Here is a 13,083-nt window from a genome sequence, read left to right on the forward strand (position 1 = left end):
AAGGTCATGACCTACATCCATACAGAGCACATGTGTCAAACACAAGGCCCCGGGGGCCAAATGCGGCCCCTTCACATCATTTTATGTGGCCCGCGTGAGTGTCTAAAAATAAATAGGTCAACCACAACTACATTTCCCACAATGCAGTATTCAGCCCATTTTTAACTCTGGATCATTTGATTCTTGATTGATGGAGTTCTGTGGGTTTGATAACCTGACAAATTAAAGGGATTTATGTTAGAACAGAGAAACAAACCAACATTTAATTAAATTTGAATTTAATGTATTTTATTTTAATTGATTTAAATAAAATACATTGACGAAGGCCTCCGGTCACAAACTAACCCCGTCCCACGTGAGGAGCCTGAGAGGCCGCCGCTGGTTTCAGAGTCGTGAAACCTAACCTTCACAAATTAAAACACGGCCTGCTGGGACCCGGCGGCGGCGGCGGCGGCGACGACGGCCTACCAACGGAGGAGCCAAGGACGAACGGAGAACGGGGGCGAGATATCAGCTTCAGACATGGGTGTCGGTTGCGTGTCCTCGCCGGCGTGACGCGCCCTTGACATGCGTGTAATGACAATACTCTTACTTTGTCGGTTTTTAGTGCGGCGTTTAGATCCACGCCGGTTCTCCTTACAGCTACGTCAGACGTCTGTCCTCAACATGATCCCCAGCTAAACCTAATCCCCCGCTCCTTCAGACCTTTCCTCCTCACCTTTTCACTCCCAGCCGGCATAATAATCCACCTCCTATTAGCTAAATGGAGGGACTAAACTTCCAGACAAATTACCAAAGCACTCAAACCGCCATGGAGCTCCAGCAGCTAAAAGATTCATCTCTCTGTCAGATGCCCTCAATCAGTCGCTGAAGCATCTGCCAGGAGGCCTCGTCCTCTTCCTCTAAGGAGGAAGATGATGATGACACGGTTATAAGAGGCTTTGATCGCGCTCTCTCGTGTGCGCAAACATCCCCGACGTTTTTTTGCCGTTCGTGTTGTTGATTTTAGGAGGATCAGAGAGAAGCTCACAGAGGAGACTCCAGAAGCTTTTATTCTAATCCGGTTTGAACCACAGGTGACTTCCTGTCAGGAGAAATGTGGAGCAGGTGACTCTTGAGAGGAAAAAAATAATAATTAAAAAGTCAAAAAGGAGCTGCTTTAAATATTTAAATCGAACTACATTAAATATAAAACATAACAAAAACTTTATTTTATTGTCACTCAGATTGGAGTTGTTGATGATTTCCAGCACACCTTCAAATTAAGAGCACATAAACTTGGATTAAAGATCAGACTGACATTGTTTAAGCTCACATTTGATTATTCTACCTATTAAACTCAACATTTTTCATCTAATTTCTTCTCATCTGCGAATAAAAATCTGAATCAGACAAGAAATTTACAAATCCACAGTTTTCTTATCACTAATCGCGATGATTCCAGTTTATTTTACAGATAATAACCCAAAAAACAACAACAACCCTACCAGGCTATGGGTGAGAAGAGGGGAGATGAAGATGAAGATCAGTTCTGGTTATTTAGTTTATTTTTTTTAAAAAGCGCACAACTGCGGTGAATTGATTGGAGCTTCAAGCGCATTGAGTCTGAATGAATCACAGTGTAGATACTACAGGAGAGACAAAGGCCTCATTCACAGTAAACCAGAGGAGATCCTCAAGTGTGTGCGTGTGTGTGTGTGTGTGTGTGTGTGTGTGTGTGTGTGTGTGTGTGTGTGTGTGTGTGTGTGTGTACAGACAACTAACAAGTATAACGACATAAATCGCGAACACGCTGCCAGGCGCGCACTTGGGAGAATCCGATCATTGTTTCGGATTTTAATGACTGGGGCGATGCGCCCTGTGCGCGGGTTTTCACCAACTGTGAATTTGCGGGTAAACAAGGACATTCTTTGTGATGGTATGTCGGTGCAGTTTGCACACACATCCATCAGAGGGAGAAAGAGACCCGCAAAAAAAAGCGTTTAAATAAAAATGACGCGCGGATGATTACGCGCGTCACATCTGTGCCAAATCGACTCCAAGCGGACGTTAAATCATTTAAAAACTCGCCTTGTTGACATGCAAAACACATCCTTGGATGATTTGCATCAAAGCTGCTCCTCAAAATAAGGGACAGGACTTGTTTGACTCGCAAAATAAAGGAATAAAAATCACATAAATAAGAAGCAGCAGGATCGTCAAAGCAAACTGAAAGGAGAGACGCGCTGGAAAAAAAACAAAAGAGGAAAAAAAAAAGGGGGGTGCGCGTTGATCAAGGGGGTGAGGTGAATACTTTCTGTCCCTGCCGTCCCAGAGGTGGGTTTGTTTTGGATTCCGGCGCCTGGCCGGCGGGTGGAGTCAGTGGAGGCGGGACACCGGGTGGAGCAGGGTCATGTGCGCGGCGCCGTCGAACGGGAGGCGCCGTGCGCAGTAGTGGCGCACCACCTCCGGGATGCTGGGGAAGACGCAGCTGCTCTGGTCCAGGGTGTAGCCGCTCCCTCTGGTCCGGGCGATGATGATGTGGACGCAGCCCTGGCTCGTCCTGAGTCGGGAGGGGAAGAGGAAGAGGAGAGGGGGAGAGGGAGGAAGAGTTACTCAAGCTGCATTCCTGAGCTGCGCTGCAGTTTGAATTCAACATATCCTGGGATGTTTGATCCTGGGATGTTTCTGTTCGAATAGGAGGATTCTGAACTTGTTCCAAACAAGTCGGGACAATAAAGTTTTAGAAAAAGAAAATTGCGTGGGGGAGTTGTGAAATGTTCAAAAACACCAGTTTGAACAGGTTCAGCGGTCACAGGTGAGACATCCTGACTGGATGTGAAACATCAGCCTGGATGGGGCGGATAGAGCGGGGGGGGGGGGTCGGAACATCATGTGTTCAAAGCTCTAGCTTTGATCTATGGTCTTTCTCACACTGGCCTTCTCCCTCGTCTTTCTATCTTATCCAGTTCCTGGGTGTACAAAATTTGAAATTTGACCTTGACCCAGTTTTCCCAAGGTCAAGGTCATCATCTCATTTTCATCCCCTTTGTTGCCTGAGTAACGTGCTTTTCGTTTCATCTTTCTATCTGCAACGGTTGCGAAGACATTTGGTGGACAAACGGACGAACGCTGACAAATTATGGGATGTAATAAATGATGTACATTTTTCTTTTTGTCTGTCCAACATTTATCCCACGAGTGGTGAATATCCAGGGTCGTCTGTGCGTGGGGGTTGTTCCACAGTTTGAATGAATCACCGTGAGCAGGATGTGAGGTCGTGGGGTCAGCGACACTCAGGCTGCCTCGATTTCAGGTGCGCTTCCCGTCTGCACTCACTTGAGGGCGATGGAGTACTTGCTGTTGTCCGACTCGATGTTCCGCACCAGGAAGCTGGCCTCTCTGCAGGCCTGCAGCTGGAGCTCTGCCTCCTGTCGGGTCACGCACCCGTGGTACCAGCTGGGGATGGGAGGATGGGGGCGTGGGGGTGAGGAGGAGTGCATTTGTTCTATTATAGACCACACGTTTCATCCTGGGGGCGAGCATCACCTCTGTTCCTCCAGCGGCAGCGACGGATCCACGCTGCAGGCCTCGCTTTCCAAGCTGGAGGTGGAGGACGCCGACGGGGTCACAGGGGCAGATCTCAGGATCTTCTGGCTCCAGCTCTTCTGCCTCTGGGCGGTGGGATGCTGGGGCGTTCTGCTCAGCGTGGGGTGAGGCGGCTCGTCTTTAGCCGGGCGTTCAGAGGCGTCAAACTGTGCTGAGCGACGAGAGAGGGAAAGGAGTTTTAGTGAAGGAACAGCTGATCCCAGAGTTTTAGAATCGCTGAAGCCGGCAGTAAATATAAAACAAGGAGACGGAGGTTTGATGTTTCATGCGAGACGTTATTCGGTATGCTGCTGGTCTGTGCTGGATATGAAATATAAATGTGAGAGGTTTTTTTATAAATATACTTCATATATCTCTAAGGCAGAGCAGGCAGGGTTGGAATAGTGAAATATAAATAAGGGATTGGAGAAACTCACTGCTGAATCTATTTAAAAAATTTTTTAAGCCTTTAAAGCTAAAACTACGAAATAATTGACAAAAAAAAAAATCTGGTTTATTGGAAAGTATTGACAAATTTGTCCAAAACAAATTTTAAAAAATTGATATATGAGCTTTAAAGTCACTGATGAATGATGAACTAGTGGGTTAGTTTAACTAGGTTTTTAAACTAACTCACTAACTAACTGACTAATTTACTAACTAAGTTTTTAAAATAATTAGGTTTTGAATTAACTAGTTTTTGAACTAAGTTTTTGAATTATTATTTAACATAAAAAGTGTATTTATCATTTATGTTTTGTTTTTTTTACTTATTTTTTTAAACGTATTATTTTAATATATTATCATTTAACTTTTCACTTTTACAGCAATCCTGCTTTATGAACTTTCAATTGGGAACAAATAAAAGTTTTTGAATTTGAATTTGAGATCATTTGTATATATTTGGCTAAATCCTGATTTTTTTTTTTCACATGGAAAATGCAGCTGCATGTGTTTGATCTGGTTTTTCAGGGGGGGGGGAAGCCAAATTTTTTATATAGAATAATAAAAATCCAGACGGGTCGAGTGGGTCAAACATTTCCCTTTGTAGAGTTTATTGAAGGCAGGATAATAAAGTCAAACTAACGCTTCCCCTCCAGAAACACCTCCAGATGGGCGCCATCATGTCGCCCCCTCACCTGACAGAGTCCTGAATATCTGATCCTTCTTCCTCTCCCACGGCAGCTCGTACTCAGAGTTGGGGCGGGGGTCCAGCTCGGGACACCCCACAGAGATTCTGTCGCTGTTGCCGCTTCCCTCCTGGGGGGTGTCGTCTGTCTGACCCTCCTCCGATCCCTCGCCCACATCGATCAGCACACACACCTTCAGCAGGTCCCGGGACCCCCGGCGTCGAATCTCTGTGGGTGGGGAACAGTAAAGATGTGTTAATAAAAGATAAATAGAGTTTAAACAGGTTTATGACCCACTTGGAGTGAAGATAAGATTCAATCACTCAAAGGGATTTTTTCCCAACCTGACAACGCACAAGTTCCTCTTATAAAAGAATTATAACTCCATAAAACCCTCCAAAAACATTATTTTTATCAGCTGATTTATGATTTAACTGTTTAAATGAGGAATCGCAGCGGACCGAGTTCTACAGTCCCAGCATTGTAGTTTCAGCGTCTCAGATTTAGATTTCTGTGCAGCATCAAAGCTGAGAGCAGAACTGATAGAAGGACGGTATGGAAAAACTCAAACTTTAAGACGCAAAATAGATGAAATATTCATACAGAGTAGATGAAAATAGAATAAATCAAATAAACATTCGATCCAAACTGGAAGTCCTGATTCATTTCACACGGCCAGAGGAAAATGAGGGAATCTCCAGCAGGATGATGATGATGATGATGATGATGATGATGATGATGATGATGATGATGATGATGATGATGATGAGGATGATGATGATGATAATGACGATGATGATGAGGATGATGATTAGGATGATGATGATAATGAGGATGATGAGGATGATGATGATGACGATGATGATGATAATGATGATCACCTGACCTCTGGAGCGGACGGTGAATCATCACTATCAGGGTCAAACCGTGGTGTTGAGTGTGATTCCGGCGTCACACGGAGTGTGACCCCTTCTCCTCGCCTCACACTCACGCCTCCTTCCTCACTTTGACTTGAGGCTCATAAACCGACACCTCCTCGTCATCATTTCCTCTCTAGAAGCAGCTCCAGCGCTGCTGGAAGTAGGAACCTACTTGACGGTGTTGCAATAAAACTTTTTCACCCCCCCCCCCTCCTGCTACAACAATGGAGCGGTGGAAGGAAAGGTCCAGATTGTGTGTGATTGGTGGAAGCCAAAGCTTCCTGGATGCTGGAGAGCTTTGATAAATGGTGTCCATGTAGGGGGTGGCGGGTGGGGGGGGGGACAAAGGAGTAACTTCCTTTTTGGAGAATGGTACCAGGAAACACAGGAAAGAGGAAGCAGGAGCAGGAAACTACACCCATTGTCCAGAAAGCCACGCAGTTGCCATGGAAACCCCACAGTGGCCATTGGAAATCCTGTCATTCATGCAGAGACCGAAGCTGGACGTGACAGCTGTGTGTGTGTGTGTGTGTGTGTGTGTGTGTGTGTGTGTGTGTGTGTGTGTGTGTGTGTGTGTGTGTGTGTGTGTGTGTGTGTGTGTGTGTGTGTGTGTGTGTGTGTGTGTGTGTGTGTTCTTACCGGTGATCATCTGCTGGGCGTCATAAGGCTCCATGTACCCATCGTTCTCCCCCGTCCTCTCTGCTCCCCGTTGCTTCTTCTGGGCGTCAAACGGATCTGCGTAATCCTCCAGGATGATCACCTCCATCAGCCAAACACACAGGAATTAAAGTTTTCAGGCTTAAATTCAGGTTTAGAAGTTTTTTAAACTGGCAAACGGACGTTTAAGACGAAACATAAGTTGATTTTTACTGAAGAAAAACACAGAAAATAGTTTCAGGATCATAAAAGAGAGAAACACACGGCTTGAAAAGGTTGTGATTAACGATCAGGTTTAATATATTTATAATTCATTAATCATTTTGTGTTTAAAATGTCAGGAAATAGTTAATGATGGCTTTAAATTTTACCAAATGTTTAAAAAAAACAACAACAACCCAAAGATGTTCAAAAATAATTCAAAAATGTTCTCAAAATAGGGAAAGAAATTCATATTTATTTAGGCTTCACACGCAAAATCTCAGCCAACGGAGATCAAAACAGAGGATTAACTCCTGTTCTGAAACATGACCCCCCCCCCCCCATCCCTTCTTCTCCATCTTTCTCTGTCTTTTTTCTGGGGGCAGGTGTCTAATGACACTCTGTTTCTTGTCTTATAACATGATAGCCTTTAGGGGGGGGGGATGAAAGGATGAAGATGAAGGAGAGGAAGGTGAGGCCTGACCACAGCTTTGTGTTTGAAGTGGGGGGGGGGGGCACAGATAGAAAGACAGACTGGGAGGTGTGGGTATGGGTGGAAACAAAGAAGGAAAACATGAAACGATGAGTTTCTGAAGTTGCGCTGATGACACCATCTGTTATTTTTTCTTGGGGGGGGTCAAACTACTGTTAGAATTAGATAAAACATCAAATATTACATTAAAAACGCAATTAAAAAATTAAAAAGTTTTTTTAAAAACTTTTTTTTAAGTACTACGCAAAATTATACCAACAAATGAGGTTTTAATAATAAATTAATATATTTATGTCAATTATAATATAAAAGGTACAACATGTTTTAATCAGAGTTGGTTTTTGTTGGGACTCACCGTCTCCGTCCTGCCCCCCTGGACCTGGACCTGGACGGGTCTCTCCGGTTCTGGTCCCGGACCGGTGGGGTTCTGTTTGTCCGGTTTGTCCACTCGGATCATCCGGTTGATGTAGGCGTTGGCGGACGGACACCCCCTCAGGGGGGGCCGGTGCTGCTCCTCCATCACCGGCTCCCCTCTGGAGACCCTCCGGCTTCTCCCGGACAGGAGGTCCCAAACCCTCCCGTCCTTCGGGGAGCCTCCGCCGGTCTTACTCACCTCTGAAGCCGAGTTCTTTCGGGCTTTTCCGGACAGGAGAGACCCGACTCCCCCACCACCTCCTCCGGGGGTGTCAGAAGAGGAGTTTTTACGCAGTTTGGGCCCAGAGGTTTTGGCCATCAGACCAGTCTTAAGGACCCGGGATTGGGAGCCTGATCCGGACGATGAGCGGCTCCTGTCGGGGCCATTCCTCAGGTTGATGGGGAACTCCTTGAACCACTTCGCCATTGTGACTCAGATGGAAACCAATAACCCCCTCCTGCCTGCTCCGACACCTTTTAGCGCCATACACCAGGACCCCAGAGACGCACCTTTAGAAAAACAGCCCTAACAAAAGACTTCCGCTGCTTTATTCTAAGAAGGATCCGGTGTGAACCCCAGGGGCTTCACGGATGTCCCAGATGATTTTTTAAAAGTCCGGCTTTTCTTTTTCAACCATCCACAGTTAGGTTGTACACCTATATGGCAAAAAAAAAAAAGGTGGAAAAACTAACTTTAACCCATTTGTGATCCTCTGACACTTGTTCCTCTTTCGCGCAGATGAAAAGTTTATTCCCTCTGAATAAAAAAGTGAATGTGGGTTAGGAAGGCAGCGATATCCTCTCTTGTAACTGGTGGTTCCATTCCCACAGTGGCTTCTGTGATCTTTTACAACCTTTGAGTTACAATAGGACTCCCGACTGGAGTATAGAGGGAGGGGGTGTCCAAGGTCCTGGGGAGGTCCGGGGGAGGCAGGACCAGGTGGGCGTCATCCTTTGCCAGGAGACGCTGGTGGAGAGTTCCACGTAAAAGAATGCCAAGTAAAGATGTTTCTTTTATTAATTTTACTTATTAATTTTATTTATTATTTACTATTTATTATTTTCTACCTTTCCCTCTTAAAAATATCATTTTTTTATAATTAAATCTGACATCAGAACCAAGCTGCTTCCACATTTTTATCAGATAACCACATATGTTGATGTTGACAATCTCATTAATAATTTGCAATGAAAATCAATAAATTAATAATCAATATATCAGTTGTTGGTGTCATTTAATTGGGTGTTTAATCAATATAAAGTCCACTCCTGGTTTAGTTGAACAGGGTATCGCTTGGAAACGGTCCACTCCGAGCTGCTCCATTTACCTTTATAAAAGGTAAACCCGACACGTATACATTTAACAGAATAAAGCGTGAAACAGTAATACAAGTATTTTAATTATATTTTATGATATTTTAATAGTTTTTATTATATAATATAGGTACTTTTTCGATCAAAAGATTTGAATATGTTTTTAAAAGTTTAGAAAATATTTTCTCCACCCCCATTTCCGCGCTGACTTGTAACCTTCCACCGTGCGCGATCCTCCTGCTGGTCCCTCTTTGTCCGGTGGCGATGGAAGGCCACGATAATGATGGCAAAAATTGCGTTTTTGAATGAATTCTAGTTGAATGGGTGACCTACAAGCATACACCAAGTGAGGACTGGTTTGCTGGCAATGAAACACCAGAGAGTTTCAATTTAAAGGACAGCAGAGCAAGCAACGGAGAAAGGGTACAGTTTGCTTCCCCCAAAGACAGTCTGCAAAGATGGCTAGCTCTCTGCAATGGCATGCTAACGTTAGCTAACAAGCCAATGTTAGCTAACGAGCTAATGTTAGCATAGTAAACAACAAGTCTAAAACATGGTGGATGGCTTTTTTATCTTATTCGTGTTGTGAACTTTAATTTGAATGCACATTTTTTTCACAAATGAATGTAGAAAGACAGGTTAAACTTGCGGTTTTTATTGTTCCCGTGTTGCGGCTACCGGGTGAATTGTCAGCGCTGCTAGCGAGCCGCACTGAGTAGCGTGGCTAGCTAGTTAGCCGAGGCTAGCTAGCTAGTTAGCTAGCGCTGCTAGCTGGTGTAGTTCCTTTCAACACATCTGTAAATGATCATTTAGAGAAGGGAGGTGGGGTGGACTGTTCCTTGTTTGTACTGTCAGTCAAGTTTAAATAACAAGCAACTAGTTTCACTCAGCTAGGTTAGCATCAAAAACCCTTAAACCAGACGGAACTTGTGCTAACTTATGCTAACTAGCGTCAACCAGCTCAGGTTTACTTGTTTATTTGGTGACCAAATCCCGGCGTGACAGACACCGAAAAAGATTTGCAGCTGGAAAAAGGACTTTTGCAGACCTGGGCCTGCGTTATAACGCAAGTTAATAACGTTATTATTGACATGACATAAGGGCAGATTCCATCTACTCGTCTCAGCCTGCAGGACGTCGGCATTTTTAACTTTTTTTTCTTGCTTATGAACGGTGATATGCGACTTCACCGACGGTCATATTAGCTAGATGGCTGCCGAATCGGGGAGACTACTGGCGGGACAAGGAAAAAGAAGCAAAGGTAGGAATTAATTTTCACCCATCTCCCCCCCCTCCTCAACCCCACACCCCCCCCAGAAAAAAAATCAGATCGGATTCATCCATTACTGCAATGGGCTGCAATGGTGCTGTCAGCAAACCCCCACCTCCTTCTTCTCCTTCTCCCTCTCCCTCCCCATGTGTAAACCTCACGACTTGTCTCCGGTGGGGGCTGTTTCTTCGGTGATCAGGGGGGGGGTTCATGTCTATCTTCCTCCGTTCCTCATGTCTTCGTCTCTTCCTGTCTCTCCCCTCATTGACCTCTGACCTGCCTCCTATTTCGCGGCCTTTCCCCCCCCCACACACACCCGGTCCGCCTGCGATTCAAGGCGATCATAACCCTGGGTGGTGATAACGCCTGGATGTTGAGCATCATGTCCTCATGCCAGTCTGTGTCCCATCATTGAATCCATCCCAGCTGTCGGACTCGACAGAGGCCCCCGGTCTGAAGCTGCTCTAACTCTGTCACTCGGGGGTGTTGGCCAATCCAAATGTGACGCCGCTCTCGATTTTGGTGGTGGATCGATAAAGCATGAGACGTGTGGCGGCTGATTTCTCCGTCGTGACTAATCTTATATTTCTCCCTTTCCGCCCCCCTCCCTTCATGTTTTACTTTTTTTTTTTTTTTTTAATTCCAGCTTCACAGATGAAGAGCCCGGAGAAGAAGAAGGCGAGGAAGTCCACCACTCAGGTCAGAGTCCGTCTCCTCGGCAACGACACGGGAAAATGTCCTTTTTCTTTGAAGGCAGGAAGTGAATTTCTTCTGCTTCCTGTTTCAGGCGGCGGGGTTCTCCCACCTCACTGAGTTCGCCCCCCCTCCCACCCCCATGGTGGACCACCTGGTGGCCTCCAACCCCTTCGATGATGACTTCGGCCCCCCATCCAGGCCCAGCGGGGCGGGCGGACCGGGTGGCGCTCCGTTCCTTCCCAGTCCGGGCACGGGAGGGGGGGGCGGGTACGGAGGCGGAGGCAGAATGGGGGGGGGCATGGCCTTCATAGGAGGACCGGGCGGGGGCCAGCCCGTACGACGACCGCCGTTCGGCCCCCCCCTCCAACGCGGGACCTCACCACCAGCTCGGCTTCGGGGGGATGCCCGGGTTCGCGGGCGGAGGAGGGGGGGGCGGTGGAGGAGGAGGTGGGGGCGGCGGCGGATTCCCTGCGGGCGGCCCCTCCCAATTCAACATGCCACCGAACTTCAGCCCCCCCATGCACCCGGGGCCCGGGTTCAACCCCATGCTGTCACCGGGAAGCATGGGGGGGCCCGGAGGAGGGGGGCCACCCCACCCTCGCTTCGGCATGCCCCCCCAGCAGCAGCACGGACAGGGGGTGCACCCCTTCAACAGCCCGCCGTTACCTGGCGGCGGAGGCCCCAGGGGGCCCCCCCACGGTCCCCTGCCTCCCATGGGAGGGGGCATGGGTCCGTCCATGAACATGATGGGGGGCATGGGGGGCGGCCCCGGAGGAAACATGGTGGGGGGCTTACCAGGGATGCCCCCTCAAGGACAGTTCCCCCCCTCGCAGGACGGCCCCTACCCGGGTCCCAGCCCCCCAGGACCCGGCAACGACGACGGGAAGAACTTTGGTGGGGGGGCGCCGCCCGGCCCTCAGCAGCAGCAGCTTAACTTAAATCCAAACGGGCCCCCCCCTAATAACACCACCCCTGGCCCCCCCCCTAACTCCGGCCCCCCCCAGCCAGGTGGGGGCTTCCCCGGTCACCCCGACGTCCAGCCGCCTAACACCAACACCCCCGGTCAGCCTCCGTCGGCGCCCCCCCAGCCCAACCCCAACTCCTCCCCCACCGGCCCTCTGAACGGATCGGGTCAGCCCCAGCACCCCCCGCCCCCCAGTCAGCTGCAACCCCCCAGCAACACCAACACCCCCAACTCCAACAGCTCCACCCAGCAGCAGCCGCAGCAGCAGTCCACCCCCCCTCACTCCGGCCCCGGCTCCACCCCTTACAACCAACAGAACAACACCCCCGGAGGGGGGGGCGGCGCCGCCCCCACCGGTTCAGCTCCAAACAACCTGACCAACAACAACGGGGGCAACACCCCCAACAACCCCGCCTCCAACTCCACCTCCACCCCGAACACGCAATCCCCGCTGCCGCCGCCGCCCCCACAGGGCCCCGCCTCTTCCGCCGTCGCCTCCGCCGCCCCCCCATCCTCGGCCGGCGGACCCGGATCTGGCCCGGGGAAGCTGAGCGGGGGGGGGATGGTGTTCCCGTGCGGGCTGTGCATGGCGGAGGTGCACGACGACCAGGACGCCATCCTGTGCGAGGCGTCCTGCCAGCGCTGGTTCCACCGTGACTGCACCGGCCTGACGGAGCCGGCCTACGGCCTCCTGACGCGCGAGAGCGCCGCCGTGTGGGCGTGCGACTTCTGCATCAAGACCAAGGACATCCAGGCCGTGTTCGTGCGCCAGGGCCTGGGCCAGCTGGTGGCCGCCAACGAGAGCTGAGGAGACGTCCCGCTCGCTCGCGTTCACGCTTATATATATAGCAGTTTGAGTGACTCTAGGCAAATGCTTTCTCTCCCCACCCCCTCCCCTCGTTTTCTCTGCCCCCCCCCCACCCCAGAGGAGTCCAATCATGATGAATGTCAAACCGCAGCCCTTCAGACATCCAACCTGCCAACCAGAGAAGCACTGACACCAACACACTACCTCACACAGTTTGCGACTTGAGAGGCTCCCTGAGCTGCCGTCGGAATACCCCCTCCACACACACACACACACACCCCCCCCTCCCCAATCATGTCGGAATATTAGTTATTTTCAATTATTTTTACGTTTAAATTAAAAGACATATCAAATCATTTTTAAAAATGCAAATTTAGTCTCTAAATTTTGTTTTAATTCATTAAATCACAGCTTTATTTCCCTCTTTTGTTCGTTTTTTTTACTGCAAGAAAGTGAGAAAAATACTTCGGCGTTGAAGTTTTAACCTCAGATTTGTTAAACTCATTTATACACCTGCGTTTTTTTCACCGTTATGCATTTTTTATTTCATTTGTTTTCCCGAAGTTTTCAAAAGAGCCTCGTCGAAGCTTTTGTTCGCGCCTCACGGAGAAGATTCTACCACCAAATAAATAAAAAATTTTAAAAAGTT

The 13,083-nt window shown here is 48.4% G+C and overlaps 2 protein-coding genes across 4 annotated transcripts; one reads left to right on the top strand and one right to left on the bottom strand.

The window, feature by feature from the left end:
- Positions 1-1,154: 1,154 nt before the first annotated feature.
- On the bottom strand, positions 1,155-8,261 carry LOC137607679 (SH2 domain-containing adapter protein E-like). Of its 3 annotated transcripts, none has more exons than XM_068333594.1 (6): positions 7,324-8,260; positions 6,257-6,377; positions 4,707-4,925; positions 3,529-3,739; positions 3,319-3,438; positions 1,155-2,542 (listed from the first exon to the last, which is right to left on the bottom strand). In XM_068333594.1, exons 1-6 carry the CDS (start codon positions 7,807-7,809, stop codon positions 2,359-2,361), a joined length of 1,341 nt encoding a protein of 446 aa, XP_068189695.1. In that variant the 5' UTR covers positions 7,810-8,260; the 3' UTR covers positions 1,155-2,358. The 3 variants fall into 3 exon arrangements, 1 of the variants encoding a protein (XP_068189695.1); XR_011038017.1 differs by having other exon boundaries at positions 2,405-2,542; positions 3,145-3,438; positions 7,324-8,261; XR_011038018.1 differs by having other exon boundaries at positions 2,415-2,542; positions 3,240-3,438; positions 7,324-8,261.
- A 671-nt stretch (positions 8,262-8,932) lies between these two features.
- On the top strand, positions 8,933-12,532 carry pygo2 (pygopus homolog 2 (Drosophila)). The gene is given in 4 exon segments (XM_068333076.1): positions 8,933-9,957; positions 10,613-10,665; positions 10,754-11,022; positions 11,024-12,532. Coding segments are annotated over 4 exon segments (1,785 nt in total). The 5' UTR covers positions 8,933-9,905; the 3' UTR covers positions 12,435-12,532.
- The last annotated feature ends 551 nt before the right edge of the window (positions 12,533-13,083 follow it).

This window comes from Antennarius striatus, chromosome 14 (genome assembly GCF_040054535.1).
Source record: "Antennarius striatus isolate MH-2024 chromosome 14, ASM4005453v1, whole genome shotgun sequence".
Lineage (NCBI taxonomy): Eukaryota > Metazoa > Chordata > Actinopteri > Lophiiformes > Antennariidae > Antennarius > Antennarius striatus.

Coding starts and splice junctions, on each gene's coding strand:
- LOC137607679 (XM_068333594.1), bottom strand. CDS start 7,809: ATGGCGAAGTGGTTCAAGGAGTTCCCCATCAACCTGAGGAATGGCCCC. Junction 3,740..4,706: donor GATATTCAGGACTCTGTCAG/GTGAGGGGGCGA, acceptor CTCGTCGCTCAG/CACAGTTTGACGCCTCTGAA. Junction 2,543..3,318: donor AAGTACTCCATCGCCCTCAA/GTGAGTGCAGAC, acceptor CTCCCGACTCAG/GACGAGCCAGGGCTGCGTCC.